The sequence below is a fragment of the Drosophila obscura genome, unplaced genomic scaffold (genome assembly GCF_018151105.1).
Source record: "Drosophila obscura isolate BZ-5 IFL unplaced genomic scaffold, ASM1815110v1 contig_186, whole genome shotgun sequence".
Lineage (NCBI taxonomy): Eukaryota > Metazoa > Arthropoda > Insecta > Diptera > Drosophilidae > Drosophila > Drosophila obscura.
Genome location: NW_024542774.1, coordinates 4552643 through 4567222, shown reverse-complemented (window position 1 = coordinate 4567222; position 14580 = coordinate 4552643). Strand labels below are relative to the sequence as shown.

At 44.2% G+C, this 14580-nt stretch overlaps 3 protein-coding genes across 3 annotated transcripts in view; all 3 read left to right on the top strand.

The window, feature by feature from the left end:
• Positions 1-1561: 1561 nt before the first annotated feature.
• On the top strand, positions 1562-2071 carry LOC111080333. Its single transcript, XM_022375890.2, has 2 exons — positions 1562-1628; positions 1698-2071. The coding sequence occupies exons 1-2, from the start codon at positions 1562-1564 to the stop codon at positions 2069-2071; spliced, it is 441 nt and encodes a 146-aa protein (XP_022231582.2).
• Positions 2072-2272: 201 nt separating this feature from the next.
• LOC111080334 (putative per-hexamer repeat protein 5) lies at positions 2273-3014 on the top strand. Its single transcript, XM_022375891.2, has 2 exons — positions 2273-2357; positions 2422-3014. Exons 1-2 carry the CDS (start codon positions 2282-2284, stop codon positions 3012-3014), a joined length of 669 nt encoding a protein of 222 aa, XP_022231583.2. The 5' UTR covers positions 2273-2281.
• A 5492-nt stretch (positions 3015-8506) lies between these two features.
• Positions 8507-14580, top strand: part of LOC111080337 (zwei Ig domain protein zig-8) — a 47683-nt gene continuing 41609 nt past the window's right edge. Inside the window, exon 1 of the mRNA XM_022375894.2 lies at positions 8507-9235. Within this exon, the coding sequence (XP_022231586.1) occupies positions 9100-9235 (136 nt within the window). The 5' untranslated portion in view covers positions 8507-9099. The remainder of the gene's footprint in view (positions 9236-14580) is intronic.

Sequence of the window (14580 nt, the reverse complement as noted above, 5' to 3'; positions counted from 1 at the left end):
GAGCCATGTGAAGGGAGATTATGGTGAAAGTTGCATAGCTGCAGAATTCAAGTTTTGCCACATGCTAGGCATATTTTTGGTGCTCCGTGCTTGGAGCTCTTCCAGACCCCGGCAACGTCACAACTGATTAACGAGCTGCAAATGATTTCATGCGAAAGAAGCGCTGCCACAGCGTAAATCACAAACAATCAGGCGTGCCACAGAAGCGCACAAGGCGCTCCATAATGATGCTAATGATTATGTTGATGTGGCATTGTTCGCGTGCGCAGACAGCTCGGCATCCATTTCACTTGTTGCCCCATTGCAGCTGTTGCACAAATGCTTGACACTTAAGTGCCCGCAAAAAAAAAAAAAATAAGAGCGAGAAACGGATAATAGGAAAGGGGCGATGGTTTCCAATCCCAAAAGGAAGCCAAAAACTTCCCAGGCAATTGGCAGATGTCAGCTTTAAGCCATTTTAAAAAGCAAATGTCTGACAAAGCTACAAGTAAAACTTTTTATGCGCCACTTTGCCCGGCCATTCACAACTTGTACGTGGCAAATAAAACTGCAACCGGAGACTACTGCTGTCGCCTTCAAGGAGTACGCCCTAACCCACCCACAAACCCGTACAATATTCCCCAGCTCTGGTTTGCTCTTAAGTATGCAGTTGTAAGCTATCAAATCCTGTTAATACTTCCGCCCCAGACACAGATTTAGAATTTATAGCGAAAACAAGCGAAGCTTGGAATGCCTTACTGGAAAAAGATTATCTGGAAAGATCTTAAATGAATCTTGTATGCCTTCTATAGTTCTGCCCTACTCGGTGGCTTGATCAGCGGTTGAATCAGAAATCCTGGCAGATGCAAGCTAATAAACTGTAGATAATTGATAGATGAACGAACACGGCTGACACTTGAAACTCAAGAATGCAGAAATAGAACGGACCGCGGCTGGATATCTGTGTAAGCGTGTTCCTAATTAGTGAAGGAGAAGCAGAGGATGAGACGGATATGATGATGGTCAGATGGATGGAGTGACGAGGACTCATACACTGACTTGGATGCTGAACTGACAGGCGGAGACTTTGGATGCTTCCACAAGGGCATTAACAAGCAAAAAATTCAGAAATGCTAACGAGGAGAAATGTTTTGGCACTGTCGCCGACTGGGTTACATAAGAATCGTGGCTTGGGGACCAACACGTTTTGGTTCACCTTGTGACATGGTTCGATTTGCAGGTCATCTGCCGCCGAGAATATTTTGTGTGTTGTTTCCAGCCGAATTTCTGAGAGAAATGCAAATCTCTGAGACCTCACAGTTGCTTTCGCCTTCAACGCTGCTCATCTGCCAGGTTTCCATATTCATATCTGGCAAAGTGAAAGTGCTTGATTAGGAAAACGAAACATACGAAATTCGCTACCTATAATGGGAATATATAAGTATGTATGGGGCCGGTGATGAGTGATTACCAGCCTCGTCAGTGATTAGTGGATATGCAAATGGATGCTCAAGACTGGCCCCGGCCATATAAATCAAAGTGTAGGACAGGCACAGGCCCAGCCGAGTCACTGATGCTGAAGATGAACAGCAGCCACACGCTAATGAAGATTCTCTTGCTGGCCCTGCTGCTCCTTGGCGACACATCAGGTTGTGAATAGGACGGAGTCCTGAGTTCACCAAGTCCATCAACTAATTGGTTTCCCCTTGTTCTGATAGCGCGCCATCTGACACTTCGACCACTGAGTCGCGCAGAGATACACGAATTGGAGAGCACTCAGCCTCTGGGACGATCTGTATCCAGTGGGTTTGCTGCCGTGACTGGCTTTGCCATAGGCCTGGGAAAGGCCCTCACCGGGGTCTTTATCTACGACGTGATCACCGCCAACGTAACCGACATCGAAGAGAGCGAAAGTTCAGCAAGTGAGGCCTCCGTCAGGGAGTTCTGCTTCGACACTGGATCGAAATCAGGTAACGATCTAACACCTTACTACGATGATGGCGACGGCGATGCCGATGTAGAGGAGGAATTATCTTTCAAGAGTTCTAATGCGATGACTACCTGTATTGTATACTATAAAAATGACCGATGACTGTAATCTGTTCAAAACTGGTTGGGTGGGGGGCTGCGCAGTGCCTACTGCCAGAGGTCAGAGTGTTTTTTGTTTTGTTTGGAATTTACATATGCAAAACGATCGGCTGAACTTTCTTTGTCTTCTCTCTGTGGGCCATAAAAGTCGGGCAGAACTTGCCGAATGTTTCAGTTGGGTTTCTACGCGACCGAGCGAAAGATCATCGACAAAATGAAATCTTTTGGGAATTTCGGGGCATTCTGCTTAGCCATCATCCTCGTCGCGGGCCTCAGTGCAGGAGTTGATGGTAATAGACATCGACAGAGAGGGAGACAAAGTGGAACCGATTAATTTTCTCGCTTGGTTTGTAGCTCGTCGATTGGCCCTGCGTCCGTTGTCGGTGCGGGAGCTGCGTGCTGCCCTGCGGGAGACTGGCCTGGATGAAAATTCCGAGGCTGGGAGATCGCTTGCCTCGGCTCTGTCCGGAATCACAGGGTTCGCCCTGGGCATCACCAAGGGCGTGGGCGGCTCCATACTCTTTGATGTGATCACCTCGAATGCCACTATTCAGTATGTGTCCAATCTGCTGAACTCCACCTCCTCCTCAACGACAGGCAGCAGTGGCACCGCCCAGGAGATCTGCTTCAATAGCCGCAGTGCCGATGGAGAGGCCATCAGTGGTCGGAGCAGCAGCCACAGAGGTTCTACTGATGATTTAATCAATAGCGATGAAATTAGCTCAGCGCCGTCTGGCGAGGAGCGAGCCACGGGCACGGGCACTGGCACTGGAACGGGCACGGGCACGGGCACGGTGTCATCCGGTGGCGTCACCTGCATAGTCCTCAACTCAGGAGTCAGGCGGCGGCGTCAGGTGGAGGTAAGACCTGCTGCGACCACAAAAACATACAACCGCAACCGATCCCGCCGCCAGTCGAAGCGGCGAGTCGACCAGAGGGTTCACTGAGCCCAGACTTAAGGCTTAACCGACCCGTAACCTACTTTAAGCTATCACTTATTTATTGATTTCGATAAGTTTATTAAATTTTAATTGTTCCTCACGGGTGCGCTCTGTTATAAATGGTCGGATGACACGGGGAAATTCTGCATTGACATATTTTATGATTTGCTGACATGCACTCTGACGACATTCTACACTGCACGAAAATGGAGTGTAGCTCAAGAAATCTGTACCTTAATCTGACTTCTGAAAACAAGTTTGAGCTTAAAGTTTTTCTATCAATAAAAATAAAAAAATAATAAATTGCCAATGGATATTTAATTATATGCAAAGACTCTTGGAATTGGGATGTGTAAATCCATGGGAGTTTTCCTGTAATCTCATTCTTGGTGCCAGTAGAGGAAATTTGTTCGTCATAGGAATAGCCATAGGTTCCAGGTAAATATATCTTTTAAGATTGAATATCGAATGAGTTTATTTCACAGTGCAAGGAATGGGCCAGGGCGTGGGCGTTCCTTGATTCCTTCCCCAATGCATATGTGCCCACACAGTGACATTTGCAGCGTCACGCACATCGAAGTGCCAGAATGGTTATTAATACAAAAAGCCACGCACGAAGCATGCCTCACACACACAAACACACACAGACAGCTTGCCCCATGCCCCATGCCCCATTCCCCTTGCCAAATTTACCCTGTCTTTGCCTATGGTTTGCTTTTGGGCCTTATGTAAACATTGAAATGTCATTGCCGTCGAGGGCAGTGGCCCAGGCACATAAATCCTACTTGGCCACAATTTATTAACTTTAACACAAGCCAATGTCAACGGCTTCCGCTGGCTTCCACTGCTCCAGTGTTTTGGGTTTCTCTTATTGATTTGGATGCGAAATTTATGTGGTTAAAGGACCTCCACGCTGGTCTTTGTCTAGCAAACTATTAATGTTGTCCCAGCTGAGGCTTCTTGTTCGTCAGATCTCCAGTTGGCCAAATGCAATGTTTATGTTATTGTCTGCCCTTAGCCTGAACCGAACCGCCTTGGCCTAAACAGGAATTGCATTAGGGATCATTTATTATTTATGTTAATGCCTTGAAAGTTCTGTCAGAGTCGGAAAGAGTGGTTGATGTGATTAAACTGTGTAGACTATTAGGAAGGGATAGATGGACAGAGGGAGGGAGAGAAAACCATCACCGAAAAGAAAACCAAACTCAAATTACCATATCTCTGATTCGCCCAAACTACCGTTGAGAGTATACTCGCATCAGATTGTTCACATACACTGAGGGAAAATGTCGAATATAGAAAATATGTAACAGAATGTACTCGATGTAACACGATTCCAGATTCCCCGAGCGGCACTGTTGATTGATTCATGTGTAGCTGTGACAACGTTTTTTCAGTGTACCAGCATACATATGTGTACATACATATGAGAGAATCACGAAGAAAAACTACAATTATTTTGTAGTGGCAGCTTAATGACCAAGGCCATGACCGGGTGTGTGACCTCCCCCAGTGGAGCAGTTGCCGGTTCGGCCCCCAATCTTAGTTATAATCCTAGTGCTGGTCCCCCGCTTCAAACGGAGCCCTCTTAGAGCAGAAATTGCGTACTAAATGCGCTAAATTACTAACTAAATGCCGCAAGTGCCGCCCCAGGGCATGGCTAGAATTTCACAAATGAACGCCCTTTTGCGAGTCGAGGCAGAAGATGGGTGGTGTGGGAGGGGCAGCCAAAGGCAAAGCTAAAGCTAAAGTCAAAGCAAAAGCGAAAGCCAAAAACTGCCGACAGTCGATGACATTTGAGCGATAAGAAAAACTGTTGTTGTGTGGCTGGCTGGCTGGTTTGCTTGCCGCCCTCTCAGCCCGCCCCTTTCTCTCACACTATGCGACTGGCAGTAAGGGAGTGAGTGGGCAATGGGACAGGGTCGAGGGCAAGTGCTCTCCTGCAGCTGTTTACTCTCCTTGCGGTTGTTCGTTCTGTACCCTTGCAGAAACTTCTATGAGTTCTATCAGACGTTTGGCCCGGCAGAGAATTAATGATTTTCGATGCCACAATACAGATACGTAAATTTAAATATAACAATTGTCATAGATTAAATAAAATTTAACAAAAACTACACATGTATGTATGTATATCGTGTACGAGTAGCTTCCAGAACGGTGATGGACATTCAAGGGTATGCAAAGCTTCGGCTGCCGATGCTGTCATTTCTTCCTGGTAAGTGTAGGTGTAGTTGCTTTTGGTGTTAAGTATGAAGGCGAGGCGTGTGAATTGTGCGGGAAGTGAAAATACAAACACAAATACACATAGTAAATGCTTTTGATTTTTTTCTTTGTTCTTGCTTCTGGCTCTCCTTCTCTTTCTCTCTCCCTCGTCCACTCCTTTGGCCTTTGCAAGCATTTTTACAGATATTTTTACTACATTGAAAATTGTTTTAAATGTTAATGTTGCTGTTGTCGCTGGGCTGATAATAAAATAAGGCGCCTTCGAAGAACACGGTGCGTGTGCGGAGGGGTGTGTATGTAGGGTAGGTTCCCCCGAGCACACAAATAATTGAGATGTTTGGCACCCATCCCCCCTCCTTTGGATTCCTAAGTGTCGTCACACACGCAGCCATCATTCCCCTCCCCTACCCAACCCCACCGAGTCAGCTGTGAAGAGAGCGCGCGCACTCGTGTTAAATTATGCGGGTTTGATTTTTATTGCAGTGCCGCTCATTTCTTTTCCCTTTTGCGTTTGTTTGCTCTGCTTTGGTTTGCTTTTTTTTGCTTTGGTTGGGTTTGGTCCCCTTTGTTTTATGAGATCTCTTGAGAACAGAGCGGGGAATATATATATAGAGAGAGAGAGAGCAGGTGGAACACTCGGGCATTCTCAAAATCAAAACAATTTGATGGGAGCCAAGATAGGCCGAATGAAGAGTACCCTTTGCTAACGAATCTTATAACAGGCAGTGGAAGAAGACCAGACCCATATTTTGGCTATTAAAACAATAGCTCTTTGTTTACGAGATTTTTTCATTCAGACAGACGGGCAAAAGTACTGCAAAAATCGGCATCTGTGGCATTATTTTCTGATCGTTAAAATGTTTGTAAACGACTGAAACGGGCAACGGGTATAATCATTTGAAAATTCTTCTTGTCCAAAGAGTAAACAAGTTGGTGGGCATGGAACTCGTTGAAAGGGAAAAGGACGTGAGAGCGTGTGTGCGGCTGTAATTTGGCCCTGGCTCATTGCCGTGACAAGCTGTTGCCTGGCATTTGAATTAATGGCACTTTCCACCCTTGCGCCAGTCCCACCAAAGGGTCATCACTTTCACCGCTGCACTCCTAATGAAGCCATCTCTCTCCAGAAGCCCCCAAACGCCGAGCGAAACGGGATCCGGAAGTGTTCGGCGTTTTCGGCGTGGATGTCAAGAGGCAGCACGAGATACGAGTATCATTGCAGGCAGCTCCGTGGTGACACGTGACCGCAAGGAAATCGGCTCAGACGGGGTCCCGGTCCCCCGAGAGGCTTAATAGATTTTTGATTTGTTTGTTCACCCCTAACCGGCACGCCGCACCAGCACCAAGCACCCAGCACCCAGATCCATATCCAAAGCCGAATCCGAATCCAATTGTGAGTCGCGCGTGCGTCTCTGATTGGAATAATGATGTGCCAGAGGAAATCCGCATAGAAAACGAAACAGATTCGCCGCATTTATGGGCAGCGACTGTGTAGTGTGTTTGTCAATATAGAAAATCAATACAGAATATTATTTTTACCACTCCCCACCAATGTTAAAGCAGCCGAATAATTCAATAAAGAAATCACCCAAAGGCCGAGACGGACCGAGGGTCCTGGAGTCTGTCCTGGCTCTGGTCGTGGTCCTGTTAGGTAATTGGAAATGATCGCTCAAGGCTCTTGATAACGAACATTAAAAGCAAAACCTGAAAGTTTGTCTGCTCTTTTTTGCTTTCATGGGGGTTCTTTTGGGCAAAATTCGTACAAATTGTTTCAATTAAAAAGTTTACAAATTTTGCTTTTTTGCCTTTTACTTTATCTATAATCGGCTTGCGATTGACATGTGCCTCCATCTCTGCCAGCTACATTATTTGCCCATTTAATGCGTTTTCACTGTGTTCATATTGAATATGGGGGCTCTGTGTGTGTGTGTGTGTGTGTCCTAATTACGACGACCTTGAAGGATTTATAAGTTAAAAACTTGATTGCATAAGACAGTCGAGTCTCCAGTGTGACAGCAGGAAAGCCAAAAGCCGGGGGCCAATTAATTAAATATAATCAGCTGGAAAAGTTTTGGCCAATCTGCAAATACATTTCACATTCTCTCTAATTAATTTAATTGATTTAATCGCTTCGACTTGACCTATGTGTCCGTCGAGTGCATTTGATCTGTTTGTTTGCACAAAATGAAATTGACTTGTAATTAAAAGTTTCGCAAATTGATTGAAAATTTCTCCTCTCTACATACACACTCGTATGCATGAGTCTGTGTGTATTTGCCACTGTGACTGTTTGGCTGCGACTGTGTGTGTGGTGTGGTGTGACCAGGTCCCAACAATAAAACCACGAAAGGGATGCTAAAGAAAAAAAAAGGCTAATTACGGGCATTAATTAAAAATGCATTTTTTTGTTGACCAATTGAATGGAGGAGAACTTCGAGGAGACCAGAAAAACCAACAGTTTGTTTTCAGCCAACGCTCATTGCGGAGGAAATTCTCTCTTAGCCATCGGGCTGTATAAGAGTCGGGCATATCTCTTATACGTGTACGAGTCGTGCTGCTTAACTGACCTACGGCAGGACATAAGTTTGAGAGTTTTTGGGTTTTGCATATTGTCCGTAGAACTTGTTGGCCTACTGAGGCAATTGTACTACCATTCATTATGTTTATTTCAATAATTAGGCATTGAACATCACAAGAGCAGATCTGGCAAAGCAGAATTCAATTAGATTTAGATTCTGAACGTATTTAGTTTTTACATTAAATATCAAATTAAATATATATTTATATATATTGATTTATACGAATGTATAAATATTCCCCAAAGAAGCATACATTTTATAATTTTATAAAGTTTTACATTTGAGTATGTTTAATAAAGCAACAACAGAATGCTAATTCCTGGTCATATATCTGAAATGTAATCCAACGAATGATCACGAATACCGCTCACTTGTATTCTATAAAAATTATTTCATGTGTGTGCCAGACTGTAAAGATATATTACAAATTATTTGCAGGCAGAAATGGGTACAACAATCGAGTGCATAGGCAGTAATGCACTTAAAACAAACAAAACAAAACAAAAATAAAATGTAAATAGCTTCACTTCAAAGTTGGCTCGCAATTTCGTGCTCCAATAATCTGAGTTCTAAGAGTTCTCTGGCTCTCTTCGGGGCTCTCTTTTTGGGGGAAAGCCGAGTGGGGCACGACGACGAGTGGCGCGAGGTTTGCAGCATTCGTTATGCCGCATGGGGCACACGACCACGACTGCCACTCGCCTTTCAGTTCCATCCTGCGACTCGGAAGCGAAGCACGCGTCTCTTGATTTATGGTGCGCGGTCAGTTCTGGCTAGATTCAGATTCAGTACTACCGAGTGCCAAGTGTTCCGTAGGCCTAATGAGCCCCTTTGCGTGTTAATGGCGAATTAATGACCGGCGATTAAAATGCAATAATCGCCTGCATAGTACCCTATGAATGAGCCTCTGTGGTTCGCTTACTTTCCAGTGAAACAGTGCTGTCTATAGTATATAGTTCTGAGATCTACAGAGTTCCCTTCGTAATAACATAGACATTGTGCCCCGAAAATGTTGTGCAAAACTTCAACCGCAGAAGATTAAAAAGAAACAGTGCGACAAAACGGAAAAAGGGAAACCTTCAACGAATCAAAAAAAAAAAAAAACACTTTCATTGCTCCCCAGGCAGAGCTTAGTAGAGAGTGCTTCCCGGGTCTAATTTGACGGAATCGTTAGTTGACCAGACACCCCGACATCTCCTGTCCACCGCACCGCGTTTTGCAGGGGGATCGCGTGACGAGAGTACAACGATAATAACAATAAACTTGCGGATAACAACTACAGAAACAGCAGTATAATGTCCGCCCGCCCGACATCGTTGTCCCCCCCGTTGGCTACGGCATTGGCATCATCCTTGCTCCCGGCCAGAGCCAATTTCGGATTACTCAACTGGCTCATCAGTTGGCTGCTGCTGTCGATGGTGCTGCTTAGAGGTGAGACCTTACCCTCCTCTCGGCGCGGCCTTTTTAATTAAATAATCCAATTTATTTTCATTTAATTTCAAATTAAATTTAATTTGTTTTGCGCCAAGCGCTGGCTGCTCTAATTGTTGCCTTCTCCAGCCACACACCGCTCCACCACCGCACCAAAAGGTTTTTCTTTTGTCGCCCTGGATTTCCCTTCCAATTTCCGTGGTGGGGGCGAGCATAAAAGAGGAAGTTTGCCAATTGAAATTCTTGAATTTTTGTGCTGAGAATTTTAATTCAACTGTGGGGAGACAGAGGAAAAGTTTCCCTTTTTTTTTGTGGCAAGTCAAAAGGTGAAAGCATTTAATGTGTGACCCTGTGAAGAGGGGGTGGAAGTGGGCGCTCGAGCACATTCCATGGTCCTGATCCGAATCCTAGTCCTGGTGCGTGTCCTACACCCGTCAAGGTTAGTGCAGCAATCATTTGAAGAGTTGCCGCTGCTGTCTGAGAATGAATGGCAGACCATGCAGAGCCAGCACTTGTGGCAGATAGAGATAGTCACAGAGAGAGTGTGTGCGTGTGCCCTACCACATGCAAAGGCATGCGTGTCATACATTTTTATATAATATGTACTCTCTGCAACATTGGGGCAGAAAAATCTCACTTTCAATGCATCACTAGCACCAGAACTAGATAGAAATGTGGAAATGGAAAAAACAAAAACTAACGAGCGGCAGACACTTGGAAAATGCTGTTGATGCTTGGTCAGGGTCGTTGCAGCTCCCTCTACTTCTCCTACACTCTGCTGCCCTCGTGCTGCTGCTTCTGATGCTGTGTTGCATGTGGCAGTTGACACAAGAAACTGTTGCCATTGGGTTTTGGCCTCTGGCTTTTGGTTGCAGTGTTTGCTTTATTCAGCTTTCAGTGTCCCATTTTCCCTTCACTCCTTCTCACTCTTTGGTTTTGTTTTGTCCAGTCAGAGTGGAAGCAACAACAGCCATCAACATGAATTTTAACATAATTTTAAATCATTTTCCATGGCAATTGTTCTCGTCCATCTTCTTGACTCGATTCGACTCGTCTCGTCTCTCGGTTTGTAATTTTCGAATGAAATACTCGTACTTTCAAAATGCAATTCACTTTTGCGCAAATTGTTTCATTTCCTTTCCTTTGACTTGCTCTCCGTCTGACATTTCATTTGGCTAAAAGCTACTTGAAGCTGGGCTAAGCGCAGACAAACAGAATTCCCTCATTCTGGCATTTGAGGACGTCCTAAGGAGGACGGGACTGGACGGACTTGCAAAAAGGCAAAAAGCAATCAAAGCAAATTCCATGCGAATCTTCCTTGAGGTTGTTGTCTTGTGTGCTCTCTACTTATGCAATTAAAAATGTATTTGCTTAATGGACGAGGCGATGAGAGTGACACTCCGTATACTTAAATGTCAAATGATAGAATCGAAACGTAGCGGGACAATTCATCAATGAATTAGAGCCAACCAAAACTGTTGAAAAAAACAGAATGGTATTCAGATTCTGCAATCTGCAAATAAGAAAAAATTAATTAAAAAAGGTATGTGCCATTGAGCATTCCCTGCAAATAAATTGACTATAAAACGCTGTTTTCTGATCGATAACTGTTTGTCAGATACTTTTCCACCTCTTAATTGATGGGTAAAAACCTGATAAATAAATGCGCATATTTCCCGTAATGAATTCATAAAAGCCAGCGTTCGTTTCCCCTCCTGATGTCCCTTGTTGTTTGGTTTTCTGGTTTATTAATAAATAAATTTCGTACTTGCGGTATGCAGTATGCAAAATTGCAGTTATTTGCACAGCTGTTTGCCATTGAAAAGCAAACAAACGGCTTTCCTTTCCTTCTTCTCCTTTTTACCACGTGTCGAATGTTTTTTTTTCCCTATGTCACGGTAAAATATTTTTGCGAATATTTTCCACGAAACCACAAAAAAGAGTTGGTAAATTATTATTGTCAAAAGCAATAATGGGAGACGTGATTTTCAGTTGAGTCCAGTTAATGCAAACACAATGCGACGGAATTAAGAAAAAATATCAAACATCGACGCTGACTAAAGGTTCCCTTTTTTTTAGTTTACTGAACGCTTAAAGCCGTGCACAGTTTTTGAAAAATTTAACACATACACAGAATTGTGTGCCTATGATGATGATGATAATGATCAGGAATACATATTTCATATAGAAAAGGGATAATTAATGGTAAGAAAGGGAGGAAGAATTTGCAATGGCAAGAAAGAGATAGAGCGTGCTCTGCTTTAGGCCGCTTCGCCTGCGGCCCTTGGCAATCAGTGGGGCACATCATTCAGCGGTGTCAGACTGATGAATGAAGCCACGCATTGGCCCAGACAAGTGCCAGGCATCACGCACACACTCACCCACTCCCACTTTCGCCCCATAAATACAGTCAAATCGATGAGTTCTTTCAAGGCGCCTCAAAGTATGCAAAGCACATACTCAACTGTGCGATGAGGAGAGGAAAGTGGAGCGAGAGAAGAGATGAGATCTATTGGGGCCCAGGTTATTCACACAAACTTTGAGGCGAGTCAGTCCCAGGACCCGACGGGCCCAGGCTTCAAGGCCAACGCACATTATCAATAAGGCGTGGGCAGCAGACCTGATTTCTCCTCCATATAGTATATTTACACATACAGATACAAGCAGATACTGGAGTACACAAATTTTTTATTCCCACAAGATGCTTGAGGAAACAAACTTTGTGATGTTTGTTGATTTTTAATGGCATATGGTTTCACTGGAATTTACGTTGAATGATGAATGCGGGGTTACAAGCTCAGCCGGAACAGTGATGGAGTGGCGTGCGGGTGTGTGTCGACCCCGCTGAGCATATGTGTTTCCCCACAGTATGGAAATCTTGAGGTTGCATTTTGTCGTGACCATGCCACAGCCAAAGTCACTAAAAAGTTGTTCGAATCTTTGACTTAGGTTTGGTAGCTACATATCATCTTAGGCATCGTGTTGTCGGGGGGAGGGGATAAAAAGAGGACTCCAAATATATATATTTAGCAAACCGAAATTTTCTTCGTTTTAAGTTTTCTTCTCTACACAGGTCAACCGCAAGCATTTCTTTACTGCCGCTGCTTTCGTAACACTTATGGATCTGACATTTATATGACAGCTACGGCTTGTGTGCCGGGGCTATGCAGTGGATGGATGCTTCCGCTTCCTCTGGGCCCCTGAGTGTGAGTGTGGGTCTTGTTTTTGTTTTGTTTTGTTCGTCAAATTTTTCTATTTTTATTTTTGTGTTTTTGTTGAATGATAGAAAGAGGGAGGGAAGTAGTAGGAAAGGGGGCAGCAGCACGTACGTCTGTATGTGGATATTATTTTTTGACTCACTTGGCACACAATTTCCACAGACACAAAACGGAATCATTTCGGTCACGTACCAGAGAGACGGAAAAACAGAAATTTATGCATTTGATTTCAACTAATTTTCAGAGTCCAACCATGGCTCGAGAATTGTTTTGTTTATTGTCGGCCAAATTAGATGCTGCTGCTTTCATAAATTAGCCCGAAACTGGAGCAGTTCAGTGGAGCCGCCTTCTGTACCCAATCCATTGTGTGGTCGGTCCGCGTCCCCAGACCTCCCGGCTTTACGACCTTTCCAACAGCCTTGAGCCTGGGCGTGGCTATTAAAAAGCACTCCACCAGCGGCAACTCTCGAGCAGCTGGCCTGCCTCCCAGCCAGCTCGATTTTAAAGCCTTTAGCCAAAAGTGCTAACCCAAATTGAACTAAAACATAGATACACACAGAGGCAGATACTACTAACAGACACACACACACACACAGATACGGGCAGACAAACAGATACTCGTACTAGCACTCGACACGCAGATAGAGACAGACAAGTGTCTTCAAATGGATATTGTCGCTCTTAGTTTCTGAGGGTACAACCGAAAGAGGTGAGCTGTACGGGTGTCCTGTCGATAAATCCACAAGAGCAACATAAACCAGTTGCGCGGCTCAAAAAAGTCGTATAGGCACCAATGATTCCCCAAGTAAAATTTGGTTTTATTAACACAGAGACTCCGCCACACGTGCCAGGGACCAAGTTCCCGTTCCCGTTGCTGTTGCTGTTGCATGCCACGGGGCGTGACGGTAACCTACATGAGATGTTGCTTTGAGCCGACTACCCTCGAGCTTGTCTGAGCCGTTTTTATTAAAAATTCCACACAAAAACAAGGAGAGGAGGGGCAAGCCAAGGGCTATGGAAGTGATGGAGCTGGAACTAAGGGAAGCTGTGTCGCTGTGCCTGGAGATGGAGCTGGAGATGTAGATGGAAGAGATGCCGAAATAAGCATGTTTAAGGCCCCCAACTAGCAGGAAACAACCAACAATTGTCTATGCTGTTGCTGTGTGTGCGTGTCCCCCCTCCCCGCCCTTGATGTAGCAGTTTTATTGCTCTGTCATTCCGAAATATTTCACACAGACACATCAGCGGCAGCGACAGTAGCAACAAAGGGTGGCCTCCCTACCATAGCTGAGCCGCATTGGTTCCTTATCCTTTCGTCGCTGTCTTTTTTGGTGTTACCTCTTACGGATTGTGTATTTTGGGCATCTGTGGTTCCCAGTATATCCTCAGTCCTTTTATTGAATTATTTTGTGCAATTTTAATCGTCAATAAATTCCTCTTTTAGATTCTAGATTGGCTTTCAAGTTCTTTAATTAAGCATTTATAGAAATCCTTTTAGCATTATTGTGAAACAATTCAATTCGCTGAGCCGAATGATTTGTTTCACTTTTAAAGCAGATTGTTGCATGTTTGCGCAAGCAATTTTGCCCGAGTATTTTGTATTTCTTACAATGGGGATTATGAAGTGAATTAAACTATTTAGTTTTGCCAAACAAATGTCTGAGAAATGTACACTTACTTCATACAAAAAATGGCTGTCAATATTGGCATAGAAAAGTGATTTATTTTGAAAGGTTATGGCATTCTGGAAACGGAATTTATTTGTGCACTGTTTTATTTATTACTGTGTTCATTTAGGGCCTACCCCAAAAATAATATTTGTGTTTGAAGTCGACCACCAGATATAAATAGAGTAAAGGGGCAGGAAATTAGACAGCTAGTATGTATTTATGTATATATCTAAGAGTATTTTATGGGGAGTCTTTGACTTGATTAGAGATAAAGACATTTGTGTAGGAGTTTAGTTCGGTTTGTTTCCTAATAGTGGGTATCTTTGAGCCGCAAGCCTACACTATAGCACTTTCACTTGTTTCGTATTTATTTGTTGTACATGTCTGCCTCACAGCGCTGTTATTGTTGCCGCAGTTTCTGCTGCTGTCGCAGTTGCTGCCTCTGGCTCTGCCTCCG